Source organism: Macrosteles quadrilineatus, unplaced genomic scaffold, assembly GCF_028750875.1.
Source record: "Macrosteles quadrilineatus isolate MER2022 unplaced genomic scaffold, UCM_ALF_1.0 Scaffold_2__2_contigs__length_208266976, whole genome shotgun sequence".
Classification (NCBI taxonomy): domain Eukaryota; kingdom Metazoa; phylum Arthropoda; class Insecta; order Hemiptera; family Cicadellidae; genus Macrosteles; species Macrosteles quadrilineatus.
In genome coordinates, this window is record NW_026542595.1 from 187,902,391 (window position 1) to 187,922,675 (window position 20,285).

General features: G+C 35.1%; 2 protein-coding genes across 2 annotated transcripts; one reads left to right on the top strand and one right to left on the bottom strand.

Annotated features, from left to right (window-relative positions):
• The first annotated feature begins 109 nt into the window (after positions 1–109).
• Positions 110–18,214, top strand: LOC128986151 (splicing factor U2af 38 kDa subunit-like). Its single transcript, XM_054406321.1, has 9 exons — positions 110–287; positions 4,081–4,168; positions 7,923–7,989; positions 11,530–11,612; positions 12,993–13,064; positions 14,379–14,512; positions 15,655–15,756; positions 17,059–17,171; positions 18,036–18,214. The coding sequence occupies exons 1-8, from the start codon at positions 244–246 to the stop codon at positions 17,168–17,170; spliced, it is 702 nt and encodes a 233-aa protein (XP_054262296.1). The 5' UTR covers positions 110–243; the 3' UTR covers position 17,171; positions 18,036–18,214.
• LOC128986152 (dynein light chain 1, cytoplasmic-like) lies at positions 13,220–14,745 on the bottom strand. The gene is made up of 2 exons (XM_054406322.1): positions 14,681–14,745; positions 13,220–13,795 (listed from the first exon to the last, which is right to left on the bottom strand). Exon 2 carries the CDS (start codon positions 13,745–13,747, stop codon positions 13,472–13,474), a length of 276 nt encoding a protein of 91 aa, XP_054262297.1. The 5' UTR covers positions 13,748–13,795; positions 14,681–14,745; the 3' UTR covers positions 13,220–13,471.
• Positions 18,215–20,285: the final 2,071 nt, after the last annotated feature.

A 20,285-nucleotide genomic window follows, 5' to 3' on the forward strand; every position in this document is an offset into this window, starting at 1 on the left:
TCTGAGTGACGTCAGAAAAAAAAACAGAAAAACATCCGATGAATCTACTATTCCACTTCGGATCGACTTCGTGTTTGTGTTTCCAATCCAATTTATACTTCTTCTTTTTGCCGGTCGCCATTATTTGGGAATAACAGCGAAGTGAAGTGTATTAGTGTATCTCAGGTCAGGCCAATTCAATTTATTTATTTATGCCTGCAGGCTACATTCATCATTGTTGATTGATTTGACTTTATTTGCCAAATGGCTGAGTACTTGGCATCTATTTTCGGAACAGAAAAAGACAAGTAAGTTACCTTATATAACCTTCTTTATTTTCATGGTTATGATAACGTTAGGCCTAGGCCTATTGTTTTAGGCTTCTTAACACGTTCGCTGCTACCATAGTCAAAAATAATTAAATATAGACCGTCAGCTGTGCTGCGATTACCATTAGTGATGTGACGAGTTGAGTGACTCGACTCGCCAACTGCCGTGAACTCGAGTTACGAGTCGAGTCAGACTCAACTTGAAACTCGACCCGTAACCAATGCATCATGGGAGTCCGCAACGACTCAGAGTCGACCAATTGGGTAATATTTTTGCGAGTCGGCCGACTCGGTAGCGGCCAATTGCGTATCAGCTTTATGAGTCGAGTCGCCTCGACTATAGACGTTCCGAGTTCGTGTAAGTTCAGCATTCTCCGTACGGGTTCTATTATACAATTTGAACTGACACAGATCCCGCCAGACTCGCACTCGGCCAATAGGGTTTCAGTTATACGAGTCAACTCAACTCACGTTCCGCCAATAGCGTTGAATCTATGCGAGTCGACTTGTAAAACCGTGACGCTCTTGGCCGTAAGCGAGTCAACTTGTTACGTCCCGAGTTCGTAAAGGTTTGGCTTTCTCCGTATGAGTTCGGTTTCTTGACTCGCTTTGAGGCTGTGAGCCAATAGCGTTTAAGTTTTGCGAGTCGGACTCGTTACGTTACGAGTTCGCGTAGCTTCGGCAATCTCCGTACGAGTTCGTACCAACTCGAGTTGTGAATGAGATGACTCGAGTTGACTCGACTCGGGTCTTGACTCGAGTCAACTCAACTCGTCACATCACTAATTACCATAGGTTCTGGCGCACACCACTCGAAGCGCTCGGCAATGTTTCGTTAGTTCCTGTGATTGGCAAAGTGTTCGAAACCATAATAAAATCACAATTAATGAAGTTTTTGGAATACCATGGCCTAATATCTGAAGATTGGCAATTTGGGTTTCGAACGGGTAGATGGCCACGGATGCGGTAAGGCGCTTGGTGCAGCATGTGCTAAATTCTTATGAAAACGCCTCTCTTACTCAGGCAACTCTAGTTAACCTAAGTAAAGCGTTTGATTGTGTTCCCCATGGTTTACTTTTGAATAAACTGAGTACAACGGTATCCGTGCCACAGAACTCAATCTTTTTAAGTCTTAGGCCTACTTATCAGACCGCAGGCAGCAGGTTGATGTTGCGGGTGTATTGTCAAATGAGAGTGAGGTTTTTTGCGGAGTGCCCCAGGGCTCGGTGTTAGGCCCTGTTCTTTTCCTTATAATGATTAATGATTTGGAAAAATGTATGTCCTGTAGGCTACCTCTGTGATTTATGCGGATGATTCCACTTTCTTAAATAGTCAAGGTAGGCCTAGTGAACTCATGGTGCTGTCCAAACTTTCCCTCAATGAAGCTAGGAACTGGTTCAGTGTCAATGGGTTTTTTATGAATCTTGAAAAGATTCAAACTATTGTTTTTAGATTAGGTCGCACACACTAAGGAAGAAAAGAATTTTTCGTCAAGTGTAAATTTATTAGGCATAGATTTGGATAGTGACTTAAGCTGGTCAACCCATTTATATAACTTAAGTAAGAAATTGTAAAGAGTTTTATTTTTAATTAGACGTCTCCACCCACATTCTAATAATTTTAAAGCTTCAAAAAAGGCTGTAAGACTGTTGACCAATTCAGGGTTAAGGGACCATTGTAAACCTCTTTTTAAAGCGACAGGTATCCTGACAACTGTAAATTGGTATATATTAGAGTGTGTTATTTTTGTAAACACTTTCAAACAACTTTTTTTCAAACACTTTGTTTAAGTACCTCACTTTTTGTTTCTGTATAGTTCTGTGTTTTTCAAATGATTTTTAACTATTTATTTTCTTGTTGTCTTTGTTATATTTAGTGAAGATTCCATGTTATACTATCTAGAATCTATGGCCCTTTTTGGTACCTTTTTTTGGTAACGAGGTCTATTGTAACATCTGTTATTTAATGACCAATAAAGATTTATTAATTTAATGCAACTACACACGGGCGCTTCCAGTGGTCTGCGCCAGAACCTATGGTTACCATGGTAACCGCATCACGGCTGACAGTCTATATTTAATTATTTTTGTCTATGCTGCTACGTTCCGGAACGTCAAACGGGCCACGGCGCCAGGAGCTAGGAACGTTCCGGAACGGCGCTATTCATTGTTGTTTAACGTTACCATGGATCAGCCAGCTCGTCACGAGCGTCCTATATTTCTTTGCAGCTCGTGGGGACGTACTTTTCTGACAATAAAAAAAAATAGTTTCCCAAAATCGTCACCAGGGTCGTTTAGAACAGGGCTTTGTCCAAAGCTAGTTTTATTGCAGAACATTGCCATCCAGTATAACTACTGTTGTTTTTACTGTAATTCAGTGTATCAGCTGCAATGTTAAGCAGCGGCAAGCGTTAGTTCAGCTCCTGGCACCGTCCCGGCATTTAGCGGTCAGCAGCAAACGTTTTAAAAAACTAATCACCACTATTCTTGATGATTAGGCTTAGCTGTTCTGGAAGTGAAGCAAATAGGCCTAAAACAACTAAACTAGGCTATAATGGCATAGGTAGCAGAACTTGGAAATGTGCATGACCAGGCTAAGGTTTGGGATTCCTTAATTAATTCAATTAGAAACTCCTTGGATACAGGACACATAACATATTCCTTGGACAAGAGTACACATTATAGCAACGTATACCAACTCCTCAAAGCTAGGCTATATACAAGGGGAAATAAGTTTCAAGGATTAGGCTACTTAGGGAGAAAATCCCTGACGGGTACGCTTTAGTTTAGGGCCTACGCCCCACATTTACTATTATACATTAACTACTTACCAGCTGATTATAAAATGAAACTGTTCTAAACTAACCTAACCTAACCAAACAGAGCTGTATTAGTAAATGTGGGGTGTAAACTGTCCCCCGTCAAAAATTCCCACTCCCAAAGCCACAAGTTAAACTTGCACCTAGCCAGTCTTCTGAGAAACTGCTATTAAGTTAGATAATTTTTTCAAGAGAAAAACGCATAGGGCCTAAACTATTTCTTTTAAGCGCCGAAAATTACCGATTTCTAGCGATTTAAACCGATTCTTCTGAGTGAAAAAGGCGTTTTCCCCCTAAAGTGCCAGAGGAATAGTGCTTAAAATAGCCCAGGTTTTGTTAATAATGTTGTAGAATAAATGCAATTAAGTAGTACATTATAAGTCCAGTATTACCAAAAAACTGTTTTTATAACTTAGATTAATACAATTGAATTTCTGCCGAATTTTAGGAACATTTAAATCAATCCGAGTAATTAGGACTGCAAATCGCAACCCATAACAAAGTTTAAAAAATCATTCAGGTACGGTATTTATTTAGAATTCAAATCATTGCCATAAGTTATTAATATCACCCACTCATATCTGCTTTGCTATAACTTCAATCTGAGAATTCTAGCCCATTATACCACCTTCTTTGAAAGACATCTTACATAATGCTATCAAACAGTTTACTCTCCCTCTTCTAATCAAATCCACATCAGATCCGGGATGCTTAAAAAGGAACTTGAGGTAATTTCTCACGGGTAAAGGCTAAACTGTACTAGACCTACAATGTCTGCGCTTTTCTCGCAAAAATTCCTTACGATAATATATTCTACTCAGGTTGCGGAGCTGTAGGCCTATCCAATTTCTTTTTCCTGTAGTAGGCAGGCCTGTGAATGTTTAAAATACAGTACTAAGATATTTGCATGCAATGCTGACTTCAATTTTACTAAGTGTTTTTTCTTATTTTCAGAGTTAATTGTTCATTTTACTTCAAGATCGGAGCATGTCGCCATGGTGACAGATGCTCTCGGATACACAACAAGCCGACCTTCAGTCAGGTTAGAATTAAGCATTTTTAGTAGGCCTAGGGCTACTCTAATAGTCTTCAATTTGATGCAACCACGATAATGTTACGTGCCCAGTGTTCAACTTTTATTTTATTTTATTTATTTTTAAACGGTTGCACCATTTTACAAGAAAAATACAATTAATTTTTACAAGAAAAACTTAATCTTTATGAAGTATAATTGCTACTTTTTAGAAATGCTCTATCTACTTAAGTTAGTCTACTACCACGTCTTTTCATTAGCTATTCTTTTACTACTGTCAACATTTAATAATTCTTCTGCAGTCACATTTCTAAGCGTCATTGTTATTTTTGTTAGGGGTTTTTTTTTTGTTAAGCTATTTTCGGTTAACATTTTTTAAATATATCCTAATAAATAAGTTAGGTTTGTGTATGAAACCAACTTGGGAATAATTTGCCTTCCTCATTTAACACACTCAAAAGTTCTCATAACAATCCTAATCAGAATAGAGCCATTTTTATGTGATTCAGTTAGGTAGTATATTTGGTGATCTTTATGATAAAATATTTATGATATATTTCAAGACTAAGTTAAGGAAAGAATAGCCTGTTCTTGGATGAGATTAGAGATCATTGAAGTTTGGATACAATAGCTATTTTAAATGGGTATTTTTGTCATATTGCTATAGTCCTCGCCACCCTAAGTTGAGGCAGCCAAAGGCCGCACTAGTTAATACGCCGTGCGGCCTTGGGCTGCCTCAACTTAGGGTGGCGAGGACTATATGCTATTGACTGTTAGCGTTGACTAGTCAATGCTATTAGTTAGATGCTTTCCGATTTCTGAATTGTATTGCAGTGATACTGTCAAATTTAATTTAGGCTATAACATTGCGGAAGGAAGGATCCAAATAGTTGATTCTTCTCTTTGCAAAACGTAAAAATATCTATTGCACAACTCTGAATGTGAAACAAATATTTGTTAAAGCTTGAATTTTTCATTTTAGTATTTATCTTCCTCATCTTAGTTTAAAACAACTTTGATTGATGGTGTAGGCTACTCAAAATATCTGATAATAATTAATTAACAATTATTAACACAGGGTTGCCACCAGCCATGAAAACCTTGAAAAGCGTGAATTATGCGTGAATTTAGGTGACCATGAAAAAGTGCGTGAATTATGCGTGAATTTCGTCATTGGACCATGAATTCTCAAAATCATTATTAACAATTCAGCCAAAACCCCTAAATGTGCTGAATCAAATACTCCGTATTAAAACCATTCTCGAAATGAACACCGAGATAAAACGTCAAAGTGGGAGTGTCGAGATAAAAAGTTTTGTTGCCATGCCACGAACAGAAACGATTGCGTAGTTTATTCAAGGTCAAATCCGATCGTAACCGACGTCTGCCGAGTAGTCTAGAGATGGGAATTATCGTTGTTTTCCGGCAACGGTTATAACGATAACGCACTGCCCAATAACGTGTTGCGGCAACCTGTTATTTCAATAACGATTGCCAACTCAACTCGTTGCCGCTATAAACCGTTGTCCGCCGGTCGGTGTTGCGGCGTTCAGTTATCATTGTCGGTTGATCAGTTCAGTTTTCTTTTCAGTTGTAGTCGGGAGTCGGGCGTTGCCGCGTTGTCCAGACAGGATGCGTTATTCTAGTTCGTTTCAGAAGTTATCGTTGCTCTGGTAGCGTTGCGGCAACGGCACTAATGGCAATGCATGTTTTCGTTTTCGTTGTCCGCGCGGCTTTCCTGCAACATTGTGTAGATAGATACGTTATTATAATAACAGGGAGTTCTCCGCAACGTGTTGCCGCGATAACGTTGCCGTGGCCGCAACACTGTTATTCATCCTGTTATGTTATAACGCCCATCTCTACCGAGTACCGATCTACCGATAAAATCGATGCTTTCGGAGCTAAAACATCGATCACATCGATGTTTGTTCCGAGTTTCTCGTCTGTTCTCTGCACTGTAACAGCCAATTAACCTAAAACCAATACAATTCAGTTACGGAAAACATCAATATTTCATTACTTTTGTTGGCCTAAAAGACCGATGTAACAAATCAAATCATCGGTTCGGTAATCTACCATCGATGTAAACAAATAACTTCGAACATCGATAGAAAAGACATCGATGTTTCGAAAACATCGACAATCGGGATTGATGCTCGCTCTCATTCTCTACTCTCTACTCTAGTGTTCGTGTGGAAGGAAATTCAGAGTAACCATAACCTAAAAGTTTTAAACTGATCTGAGTGATCTGAAACGAGTCAAACGTTTGAAGTAGTGGTGGACACTGGACAGTTGATCACTTGTTGCACTCGTGATTCCGTTTTGTGCTTCTTATAATTGATTACCCAACACTCAGTGGAACAAGTGTTCAAATTAAATATTTTTTATTACTGATATATTATACTTCCGATACTTTACAACGTTAAAATAAGAAGTACCTTGCCTTGCCATAAAGGTCAAAATGGCTTGCGCCGGCTGGAACTTAATCGTCTGCTGTGTTTGTTTTGGTCAAATATGTCGTCATTTCAAACTACTGTCAGTGTTTAGTAAATGTGTTACAACGTGAGATTAAGTTTATTTATTTAGGCCTAAGTTGCAAGAAGTCAATGTTGTGCTGAAAAATGGTGATTTCGTTCTGAGGAAGGTAAATGTAAATGTTTTGTTGAAGCATTAACTAGGTGTTTTTAGTCAATACGAATCTAACTAATGAGATGTAAATTTAATTAAATAATTGTTTTAACTGTGATTTAAACCTGTGTAGGCAAATAATAATATATAAACTGATCCAATCTGAAGAAACATCCTCCTAACTAAGTTTATTTTAACCTTTTCTGTAATGTAATTAATTATTTTTTTATTACTTAATGTAAGTTAGCCTATGTCTAAACTTACATACATTCCATAACTTTTGTTTCGTTCTTAGCTTTAACTAAATATTTATTTACATAATCTTACCTTTTTAGAGTGTTATTATCAGTCAGTCGGTAACCTTTAATCTTCTCAATAAATAAAAGTTGGTTCAGGCCTAACTTAGCCTAGATTCAGCTTTGGATTACAATGTTGTAGGCTAGCCTACTGTGTTACTGTATAAAGTAATAAATTGCATGTGCGTTTTAGTAGGCCTAGATATGGCCCATTACTAAGATAACCGTTTCTTGATCATGTTCATAACATTTGTTTTTATAGTAGCCTATTATCTTAATTTGATGTTTAGACAGTAAAGTTGTAGGCCATTGCTGGATTAACTAAGAAACCTTTTATGTTTAGATGCAATGTTTTTTAGGTTAGGCCTAGACCTAACTACCAATCCGACTTATTTTTTATTTATTATTTCTTCTAACGTTTGAATTTATCATTAGGCCTATGATGTTGTTAAATCAGATGTTTCAATTTTTTAAATAATTACATCGTATTATCACACACAAGATTTTTATTAATATCCTTTTTCATCTGTGATTTTACTTTTTTTAGACTGGATAAATTATATTAAATTCTTATTTTTAACTCTAAAATAAACGCATGAAATGTGTTTTATTTGATAGTAGCACACAAAACTATATATTGTCGATAAATTAATGTACAATTCTGAACTAGGCAACACTCTTTTATGGTGAAATTGTGCGAGCATATACCCCATGAATTTTTCAAAACTACCAATGAAAACCTTGAATTATGCATGAATTTTTTTATCTCACTTTGGTGGCAACCCTGTAACAGTTTAGGCTAATAACAAATTATTGTCCTTTGCTTCTTTTTACAGACAGTTTTGCTTCAGAATTTGTATGTGAACCCTCAAAACTCAGCAAAATCTGCAGATGGATCTCATTGTAAGTTGGTTGATACTCTAGTTATTCTTGTTTCAATATTTTTACATTAATTACCCTACCATAGTTACAATAGTTTACATACTGCATTATTAGTTTGCGATTTAAGCAATTGTCTTGTCCAGTAACCTAATACATCAGACCTTGCGTCAAATCCGGTAGTTCTGATTTCTTGCTTACTTATTCATGATGTTGGCCCAATGAATAATTCAAGTTTGAGACCTAGGGCGCCGAACGCAACCTTGTCAAAAATCAGTGAAATTTCCAACTTCCTACTTTAGTTTTTGGCAATTGTAACCCTGAAGGACAAATTTTTTAAAATTAATAATGGGTTTGAAGTAGGCTAAATTCCCTACACTTTGACACAAAAACCGTATCTGTAGACTTAATATTTACCGTGATGCAGCCTTTCAAATAATATTGATACACCGGTATTTTCAAACTTTGCAATTTTTTGCAATATTTTATTAGTTTTCACCCTGCATCTTCGGGAAACGCCCTTCTATAATATTCTAGGGGATTTTAAAGAGGTTTGAGGGGCCCAAAGATCACCCCCTCGACCTCTAAATATTTTACATTTCTTATTTCCATCTCCGGTTATATTTATCGAAGTCTTTTCCGTATGTTTTATGATAGGCTGTTAGCCTAAAAAAGAAAAAGAAGTGTGAATAAAGATTCTTAATGATAAGCTATGAATTATGAAATAACTTAACAAATATTTAATACGCAAGTACATCAAGGGTTACAAGGTACAAGGGGCTCAATAAAGTAATAAATTAAATTAATTTAGCCCTCTTTGGAGTGCGAGGTTAAGGTTCGTCGGTATCTGGATCGTTAAATATTCATGGTATATCCATATCCAGGAGGGGCGAAGTATCATCGATGTCTTGTGTAAACAAGGCATCCTCCATCATGTCGACATAGGGTAGATCAACGCTGAGAAATGGTCTAATTCTACTGCAACATCCGGTACCTAGTCACAGGAAGCCCTGCTGCAGTGCTTTTGATAGAGCTTTGTTTGGCAAAATCGATTATTTCTTGCATGTAGCACCACCAAATCATGTGTTCTCAAATATACGCTCTTTTATTTTAAGAGCCCATTCGTCACCACGTTTTTCAGCTGCTTCCAAGTTGTATTGAGAGACGTCTTTTGCACAGTATGACATTGATTCTTTTTTCTGGCCTTTTCTTCCTTTGAGACACAAGGAACTCTTCAGTTATTTGGTCTCCACAGAGAAAACAGTATTCTCTTAAATGTAACTGCTCTGTTACTGATCTTGTAACCCTTGATGCTGCAACATTTGAATCTCCACTGCAAATAGCTGCTTGGATCAACTTCAAATTGTTGCATTTCATCTAATAAGCACTGTGCACATATATCTCACTTACACCCTTCAGTAAATGCTCATTTTCTCGGTTTTTAAGAGAAACGGTGCAATGCAGGTTTTTACACCTATCTTTCCTTTAACAGCACTTCACCTTCACTTAAAGTTTCCTTACATATAAAACACAAACCCGCTCTGGGACTGGGATCAGTCTGTAGATATTTATTTAGAAAACAATTATAAAAACATTAATTAATAAACAACGATGAATTAACTATATGGTTATTCGACAGCTTTACAGTACTATCTCCAATGGTTAAGGCCATTAACCAAATAAAATTATAGGCATATGGCACATCAAAATGAAGCTCAGATTGTGTAGATTTGCCGAAAAGTATTGGTATGAACAAATTCTCTTAGGGCTCTGCCCCACAGGCCGATTTCCATTGGGATAAAACCTTACACGTTTTAGAAGTTAACGTTATTCGACTAATCTTTCATTTACTTCCTCAGTATATGGGGCCAAAAATTTACAGCAAATTACCCGCTGAGATTACAAACGTTGCCTCGTTCTCTAAATTTAAATTATATTTAAAAAAAATTCTTTTGGAGATGGCATTTTACTCACTAGAAGAATATCTGGAAGATGTGTATATTTGAAAGATATTACTTCTCCCATAAGTAGCCTATTGATTGCTTTATTTCTTTTTTAACCTATTTTATTATTTAGATTTATCATTGTAGTATTAGACTTTGTGACAAATCACCTGTCAAAAGAATTTATGTAATGTGGCGATGTTAAATAAATTGATAAATAAATATTTCAATAAGTGTTTAAATATGTAGCTGATGTTAACATCTTCCTTCTAAATTTTAAATCATGAATGAACACAAACATTGTATGATAAGTAATAATTGTGATCTCATTTGTTATATTAAGCAACATACAACACGGGATTACACAAATTTTTTCGCAGGCTGTCTTGCAGAAAGTTTTGGGGAAGATTGAGTTAAGAATTCACAATGTTATTGTAACTGCAGGTGATGATCGTTATGTCGTACGATCAAGGATAATGATTTAATTATTTTGCCGCCTTAGAGGGAGTTAGATATATTGAAATGAAATATTACCTCGTACTAATTATTTCTAATGTTTTAAGGATATTTGTTGACTGTCAAATATTTGTATTTCTTTAAAATAGCTTTTGCGCTGATGCTCTTATAGTTTATTTGAATTTATGAATCTCATTAGCCTAAGTTACTCATGTACTTAAATATACAGACTGTCCCAAAAGTCCCGGACCGGTTTAATATTTCCTAAACGACAACAGATAAATCAATAAAATTTTGCACATTAACACCACACTAAAAAATTTACTTTTTTAAGGAACTATCAGTTTTCTGTCATATCATGGGGACGTCCCACGAGGAGTCAGAAGGAAATCTTAAATAGGAGCATAGGTCAATATGCACATCAGTTTAAAGGGCTTAGCTAGCAGAGTTCAATGCCGGAAACCGCGCCTCGAAAGGATCACCCGTTACAAAATGGCGGCCGTTCAAAGATTTCTAGAACCTGCCATTTTGAATCTTTGAACGACTGCCATTTTTTACTCAGGCGTTCTTTTGAGCTTGAATTTACGGCATTGTAATCTACTAGTGAAGACCTTTAATTTGATGTGCATATCGACCTATGCTTACGCTAACAAAAATGTTCTGACTCCTAGGGCTCTGCCCCCAAATGCAAATTAAATGAATCTTTGAACCACTGTTACTCTTGACTTGGTTGTCCGTTTGAGTTTAAATTTGCAGCATTATATTCTGCTAGTAAAGACCTTTAATCTGATGTACATGTCAACCTTTGCTTCTATTTAAGATTTCCTTCTCACTCCTTGCGGGACGTCCCCATGATGTGACAGAAAATTTATATTTCCATAAAAAAGTAGATTTTTAGGTGTGATGTTGATGTACCAAATCTTGTTGATTTATCTGTTGTCGTTTAGAAAATATTAAACCGGTCCGGGACTTTTGGGACAGTCTGTATATTTCAATAATATATTTACACTCATGCTTGGTTGCCAATACCTCAACGGCACCCCAGTACTTTAGGTGCAGTTCTTTGAGAGCTTATAAGCGTTTTTGCTTGAAGAAACTTACCCAGTATTTGATTATGGGCTTCCGCAAGAGTTTTTAAACATAACTTGTTGCCTCTTTGTTTTAGTGATCAGCAATGTATCCGACGAGGAAATGCAAGAGCATTATGACAACTTCTTTGAAGATGTGTTCGTAGAATGTGAGGACAAGGTAAGGTATATCCTTATAAAAATTTTTAATTTGTTATAAAAACTCAATCATAGGCAGACTCAGTATTTAAATGTATTAATAAAATGGGATTGTGTATCCTTTATTTCAATACAAAAAAGTTTTAAACTGCATGGCGTTTCTAAGAATCTATATATGCAGTAAAATTGTTATAAATTCAAATATTTTAGGTGTTCATTAACAATTTTACTACAATATTTTACACCTAGCTTGAAAGGTGTATCTTTTAAATAAACTTTCTTATGTTTTCACAATTTTAAAAGAATTCTGGCACTCATTTTTTAAAAATTTTCATTTTTTAAAACCATACAGGTACAAGAGCATACCATACACCAGAGTGAACAAACAGTAACGAATGCGCAATTCACTTTGGTGTGACCGACGCCTCGAGCGGCAACAAACACCAATCGGCCAGGTTTGGTAGTGCTCGGTAGTCGCATGTTTGCGCCTGCTCCATCCATTGTCGGTTTCGTAGCGAATGATCAAAGGAAATTTAGGTTGACTCGAGTTCAGTGCTTGCTTTAGTGTGACCACATCGGAGTGATTCCAGTCTGGTACTTACCTGTTTCTACATTACTGCTATCAACAGAGTTGTTTAGGTAGTTTGTTTAGTTGATCTATTTCCATCCCCACTGCACTCATTTATGATTATGGTCTCCGTGGAGTTCTTATGATGGCCGGAGCTAAGCGAACGACGTTTCAATCTAGACGATTCATGTGTGTTCACTCTTGTGTGACTACTCCCATTCTCAGGTGTTTGCAAATGCTAGCAAACCACAGCGAATACCAGTGAACGTTCGGTTCCCTTCTGTTTGCTCTGGTGTTACCGCACCTTAAGAAACCATTCAAAGATTTCCTGAATAGTTTATTTCCTATGAATTTTAGTAGGCCTACATCTTGTTGTTTTACTCTTTGGCGAGGAATCATAAATCATGGCAATATTCTTTTTTCATCCTGCAACTTACTATTAACTGAACATAGATGTGTTTGTAGCCTATATGAACATTTAGTAATAGTATATACTGTGAGATTGCCGTGCAATTTAGAAACACCCTGTAATTCCTATGACTCGTTAGGCTTATATATGAAGTAGGTAAGTAGTACTGTTTTACTGCTGTATTACAACTAGCCTACCAATATGGCTTTAATTATTGCAAAAAAATAATGGAGGATTTTTTACCTTTATTTTATATTTGCCTGGCCCACTAGACCCTAAATATTTAATTTTATTTTTATGTCTGTTTCAAACCAGGGGAAATGTTTTGCTATCTAATCTTCACAATAAAAATAGTTTTTAGTTGTTTTTGTTTTTTAAACTTAACTCTAATCAATTAAATAAATCCTTGTTTGATTATTTTCCAGTATGGTGAGATAGAAGAAATGAACGTGTGTGACAACTTAGGAGATCATCTAGTTGGAAATGTTTATATCAAGGTTTGTATGGTTTACTAAGATCAACTCTTATTATATGTAGTTAAGCTTACTTAGTTTAGGAGAGGGACTTGAAAGTCTTTGCTTTTAAAGGAAAATACAAGTACATAATTATTTATTATAATATATGTATAGTTAATTATTTTTTGTCTCATAAAATTACCATGAACATTTTATTGTTGTGTCCTGTTGTTTGGTTTTTCTTTTTCTTTAGTTCTCACTTTCAGTTACATTTTACTAATCTTACAATGGGAAAACTTATTCTGTTGCCTATTGTATGTATGACATAAACACCCATAGTCTTCTTCTACTTGGATGGTGTAACCAAACATTAAAACACAATTATTAGCCTTCTTTAGTTTGTAAAAATGTATTCTCAAATACTAGTGTAGAGCTGTGGCTAACTTTGCTCAACCACTCTTGAAAAGCAAAACAGCCACCTGACCGAAGTAGAAGTATATGAAGTTCCGAACCTCATGAGTGACGTAACTGCCGAAGCTTCTACCCACAACACAGTGCCAAGTCGGGCTGTACTTTCTGTCAAACTCCTTCTTTATATAGGACGCTATGTCTTTTTCCACTGTATATTTCTGTATAGCCTGACTGGCCAAGTCTACAGCGTCACGCTGCATATCGTCTGTCATATCCACACTCTTTATTGTCACTCTCTCATCAGTAATTGACATTGTGCAAGTTCTTCTACTTGTTCAGATATTTTAACTTGAAATTTAGACCTGGAAATAATTGTCAAGTAAAGGTTTAGGTACCTGGGATTCATGTTCCCTCTATTTATTGTAACAGCCTATGTTACTAACTATTTTTGTTAATTTAGTTTAACATTAATCTTACTTTAGTTCCATCAGACATTTAATTTTGTTTTTTAATTTTGTTGTGGCTAGTTTCTGCTACCATCCCATTGAGCATGTATTTACCTACTTTGTATTGTCGCCATTTCAATGATAAGTATTATATCATAATTAAAATACACATTTGTTGACCTTAAACAATTTTAGGATTTTATATTTATTGCTAAAATGTTTTATGTAAGATGAAGCTGTCTGAGTAGTTGATTGGTTATTGTGCTCTGAAAGTCTTTGGTTTGTTACTAAGATAGACCAATACTGAGCCCAATGCGTTTGGTTTTCAGGTTCTTAATTAAGCTTTCTAACAGAAGATCAGCGTTATATATTATTAGCAAGAATAGGGTTTGGACCTTTCTCTCAAAAATGTCAATGGCATAGGTAAATATAAAAATATGAAAAAATGGATTTTTGATTGATATGATTATTAATGGACTGCAATTCAATGTATGCACAGTTTCGAAGAGAAGAGGATGCTGAGAAAGCTGTCAATGACCTCAACAACCGTTGGTTCGGTGGACGGCCAGTTTATGCCGAGTTGAGCCCAGTCACCGACTTTCGTGAAGCATGTTGCCGACAGTATGAAATGGGGTTAGTGTTAGCTTTTTTAACTGTAGTGATTGGAATTCTTCATTTAGTAACATTTTAATTTTTCAACCATTATAATCATTGACCATTCCCTACATTACTTACATTTAATTTATTCTCTGTGCACCTAAGACTATTCCATTAAAATAACTGAAAAATGTATGCGCTTACCTGATCTTGTTTGATAAAAATGTCCTAATTTTAAGTGGGATGCTGATTGTGTTTAAATTGTTACCATGGTAATACCGTGAATTATTTTTAACTAGGAAGTCATCTAAGTATTTTACAAGCTCTCTTAGCAATCCAGAAATCTTCTTTTCGTGCAAAAGCTGTTGATTATACCCTTAGCAAATTTAGAATTCTTTTGGTCAGCATCAAAAGTGAATGCAATCTCAAAGAAGCTGCTGGCCTGGTGTTTATGGTGTATTGGACAGTGACAGCAAACTTTAGCTGAGCAAACAAGGATAAAAACATGATTATGTTAATGCAGACTTAACAACGTAGACCCAGAGTATTGCCAGTCTAGAATGCAGCACTGATAGCCTTGGCCTGGGTTCAAATCTAGCCAATCACCTTTGGTTTTTTTAGCTATGTTATGTTATGGTGATTTTAGGCTACTTTGGGCTCAACATTTCCTCACCCTGAAAATAATAAGGATTTAAAGATTTAAAGAATTAATTTTGAGTTTGAGTTGAGTTTTTGAGTTTGATTTAAAGAATTAGATGTTATTTATTGAAAACGTCATCAAAATTGTGTTTTTTTGTTGTAGAAATTGGAAGTTGTGAAAATCGATCTAAAATTTTGTCAAAATTGTGTATTTTTTAAGTAGAAATTTGATCAACTTGATAGGTGAAAACAATTTTTTTATGAGAAGAACCTCGTACGCAAATTTAAGTTTCCCTTTTTGTTCTTAGAAAATAAAAACTATACAAAAAAGTAGTGTAAACGATTCTAACACATGTGTTTACTTATATGTAGTTCAAATGTATGTTGTATAAGATTATTGGAAACAAGATGGTCCAGTGCTAGGACCAAGCGTTAGTGTTTATACCTTTTTTTCTCATTCCGTTTCCTTACACTAACCATCTCTATATAGGCTTACTGCCTCTAGATATGTTTTGTTTGACTGTTTTCAATGTTTGCAGAGAATGCACTAGAAGTGGTTTCTGCAACTTCATGCACTTGAAGCCGATCTCTCGTGAACTGAGGCGTTACTTGTACAGTCGCAAGAAGAAGAGCGGCAGGAGGTGAGCGTTTTGTGAATCAATTACATTTAAGTTTCAATTTTATGTAAGTATTACACATTGAGGGTGTTGTAAACTGGAAAGACTGCAATTAGTTTACACTATTTACAAACAAAGGTTTGATGTAAGATTCACAGATGGGCATTTTGCAAAGCAAAATCATTAGTCTACTAATTATGTTACAGTATATAGGTACTAGGTATCTTAGTTCTAACCTACAAAAAATATTTTTTCGGGTTTCTAGATTTTATGTTACTGTGAGTAAATTTTATCTAAAAATAGTTTTATAAATCATAAGTCATAAGTAAGATGAATGTTGTGGAACATTTTTTATGCCGTGCTCCTTTGTTACTTAACTGTGTGAGCAAGATGAGATATATTACTTACCAGCAGGTCTATAATAAATGCTTTGTGGTTGGCTGACCAGGATTTGCTTTTAAATGTTATACCTTACTATTTAAGAATTTTGAGTTTTAAGCTTTCTTTTATTCTTAAAATTTGAGATTTTTTTTAAAATTAGAAAATAACATGGAAAATGCCATTACTACAAGTTATCTTAAAGAGTAGCTTAAGAATAAGCTTGGAAAGAAATTTGGCGCTGATCCGTTCAGTAGTTAAGGTAGTACGGTAGTTAACTTCAAAGTCCTTTTTTAAAACGTTTTGACCCACCCTGTAAATACTAAAGATAATTAGGTTAAAGATAATTACATTTTTTTTGTACCAAAATGATCGGGGTGATTAGACCTTTAAACTGATGTATCACACAACCCATGTTTACATTTGACAATTTCTCAAAAAGCACCCCTACCCCCCAAATTGGGCCATTTTGGGGCATTTTTCAAAATTGAAAATAATTTTATTGGATTTGGCATGTCCAAATTAGGGGGAAATGATAACAAAAAAGTGTTAAAATCCGCAACTTTGAACACAACAGATATGGAAAGTTTTCAAATGAACACCCTGTATATTATAACTATAATGGATGGTTTACATTTAGAGATGTTTGGAGTTCTGTTTTAAAACAATCGTGTCATCATAAACACGTGTTGATGTGAAGTTCAGTCGAGGGTTTCATCAATGATCACAAGTGATGTCAATAGCATCATATGTTTTGTTTTTTGAACTTCACATTGAAAGCTGATAGAGGGTTTTGTTCGGTGTTTAACTAATTTTACATTACCCACAGCTCATGGTCTAAAGGAACCAGTTTAATACAAATACGTGCATGTCTAGTTATTATCTTTATTTTTTATTTTTGTCTTTTTTATTGTTTATTATGTAATGATCATTGTTTGGTTATGCCAGGTCTCGCAGTCGCAGCAGGGACCATGTTGGATCTCGCAGGTCCCGCTCTCCACGTCCGAGAAAGGATCGCGACCGTCGTCGAGACAGAGAGGGTCGTTCTGGTCGCTACTGAGGTAATTCAACCTATAGCCAAAAATGCCATTACAACATTGTGAATGGGTGGTAAACATTTAGAAATTAATGCTTATTATGGTGATGTAAGAATATTTAACTTATAATTTAGAGCAGCACCCTCATAAACAAGCTTAATATTTAAAAATCAAATTTTGATGAATTTACTCTTCCTCTCTTTTTACGTCATACAAAGTTCTCCAGGGGACGAAATATTGCATATTTTCTGTGTCTTGTGTGTACTAAGGCATACCTGGATTATCTCAAAGTTGAGATATCTGATATCCATTTATTCTAAACTTTACAATTTTGGCCTGGAACCTTTTCTTAACCAAACTTTTCTGATCGAATAAAAAAGTGTTTATTTTGTAATTATTGTATATCAACACTATTACTAAAACTTAACCTATGTAAACAAGTACACAGACTTACTGTCGGTATAGGAATTTTTAAAAAGGAATAGAGTTCAGCTAACTTATCTGAGTAAATTGAGTCCAGGGGATAATATACAATAAAAGAACACAAAACATAACACTGATATTTCGTCCTGAGGAAGGACTTCTTCTAAGAATATGTTGAAGATATAATAAACCTTCTAGCGGTTTGAGTTATTATATGAACAAACCATACCCCATACCCCTTCAATACCATACCCCTTGGTAATTTTATTTATTTTAAAATTAAATTTATTAATACCTAACCATTTTTTAAGGTTGGCTGTGACTAAAGAAATTCGATGAAGTTGTGTTGTAAATCCGGACAAATCAGTATACAGTTCGTTAAATCACTTTATGACAGCTGTGTTGTTTAAATGCCAAAAGGTGCTGTTTTGAAATTTTTTTAAATATTTACACACTTTGTTTCAGGAGCTAGAAGACATGGGAGAAATCCTTGAGATCATATTATTTTACCAGAACTTTTGATTTTGTGAGTGTTAAATTTTTTTGTATTTGTAGTGTCTCAAACATAAAGAACTGTATTATGCCACTTGACATTCAGTGAATAATTTCTGGTTAGAATTTGAAATACATTTTCATTTCATACATATTTGTGTTGTGAACTATATTCTCCCCAATTTGTTTTCCCCAGTAAGAGTTTTGAAATAAGCTTGTATCCTTTTCATATTCAAAAGTTTTCAAGTAGATGTAGCCTACGATTGAATCTAATGGGTTTTCAATTTTCACATGTAAACAAAAATCTTACAATATTAATATTTTAAACTTTTAAAATATGTATGTACATACCTATCAATTACTGTATATGTTTATAAATATTTTTTTTTAATTGTAATTACATTAGTGTGATAATAACTTCAAAATAATGAAACTTTTTAGTACCCTTTCCATTAATCTTTAAAACTCTTAACTGTGTCAAGTATCAGGAGGCCTCTAGTCCCGTCTTTATCTTTGTTGAGCCAGGCCTATATCAACATTTTTAATACCCATGTATATTTTGGGTCTTTGATGAGCAAACAAACTTTAGTGATAACACATATAAGATTGAGGCCTCTTCTTTGACTTGCAAAATGGGAGGATTTCAGCGACAAGGTTTAGCAGCTGTTGCAGGTGATCTTTTTACTATTTATGATTTTATTTTCGCAGTACCCAACCATAGATAATCATACACCATGTGTTCTTTCCTATCTACAGACTATTTTAAGGGCTGTAAACCTAAATATATATAAAACCTATATATACCATGTATTTAGGCATGTACAATAAAATAAGTACATTTTTAAGTTCTGGATTTTTCCCAGCAACTTTTATGAAATATATAAAAATTTTTTTATTTTAAAACAATTTTCAGTCTAAATTCAAGCCAAAACATACTTGTTAGCAAGTATTGATAAAAATATTTTTATTTTATAATATTATTTTACTATGAAATTGCCTACAGTTGAAATGTACAATCTTATTGAGACCTGCAAACAATATTAAATAATTTTTATTTCCTAATTTTATTATTATATGTACCGCGGATTTAATTAATACTACTACATTCAGATTTTAGCTCAAGTAATTAACTGTTTTCTATGTGCTGTGTCTTTTAGAAATCTGGGTGACTCAACAATGTAATTGGTTGTTGGCAGTTATCAGAGATCTGATAAAAATGGACTAATAAAAACATTTAACATTTCCTTTCAAATTCATGTTGGATTATTTACTTGATACTTGATGATGTCCCACTAGCATCACTCCTGCGACGTGGTCGTCAAAATGGGTAGAAACACAATAATAGGCCTAATTGAACAGATCTTCTACTTTAAAATAGGCCACTTCACATAAATATTCCTTTAACATCTTCTTGAATTTATTGATATTCTGCTCTTGAATAATGTTCCTTGGTAGTGAGTTGTAGATCTTGACACTACTAAAATATGGGCTCTTGCAGGCCAAAGTTGAGTTAAATTGGGGTACATGTACTTGATTAGCTCTTCTCGTGTTGTACTGGTGGACCAGATTGTTTGTGAAAAAGATGTCCGGATTATTTCTCACCAATATGGCAGATTCTAAAATAAATAGTGATGGGAGGGTTAAAATTCCAAGGTCCTTGGACCTACTGTGAGCAAGACGTTGAGCACCACACATTCTCCTAATAATTCGTTTCTGGAGGAGAAAGATCCTATTGGCCATGGTACTACCTCCCCAGAACACTATTCCATAAGATATTATACTGTGAAAACATCCATAATAAACTTTTAACAAAATGTCAGGCTGGACCAATTTCTGGAGCCTAGTAATTAAATTGATTACAGATCTTAATCTTGAAGCTATTGAATTAATATGTACATCCCACTTGAGATTTTCTGTTATGTGCAGATTAATCATTATATTTATTTCTGCGACAATGTTCTTTTGTAGTATTTTAAATATACAATATATTGGGGGAGCGAGCTGGCGTAGTGGTTAGAGCGCGGGACTTCAGTCCCTGAGGTCCCGGGTTCGATCCCCGCCAAGTCACCAATGGATTTTATCTAAGTGATAATGCCGCAACCCCTAGGTCTAGCCTGAAGTAATGTGAAAAACAATCCCAGGCTCGTGCCTAGCGTCTTAGGAAAAAAAAAAAATATATATATACAGTTTGCTGGCAAAAGCTTTTACTTAGTTCAATGTCTT

What these genes read in the sequence shown, in the direction of transcription:
- LOC128986151 (XM_054406321.1), top strand. Translation starts at nt 244, where the DNA reads ATGGCTGAGTACTTGGCATCTATTTTCGGAACAGAAAAAGACAA. An exon ending in TTCGGAACAGAAAAAGACAA is followed by an intron (nt 288 to 4,080) that starts GTAAGTTACCTT and finishes TCTTATTTTCAG; the next exon opens with AGTTAATTGTTCATTTTACT. An exon ending in TTGGAAATGTTTATATCAAG is followed by an intron (nt 13,065 to 14,378) that starts GTTTGTATGGTT and finishes ATGTATGCACAG; the next exon opens with TTTCGAAGAGAAGAGGATGC.
- LOC128986152 (XM_054406322.1), bottom strand. Translation starts at nt 13,747, where the DNA reads ATGTCAATTACTGATGAGAGAGTGACAATAAAGAGTGTGGATATGACA.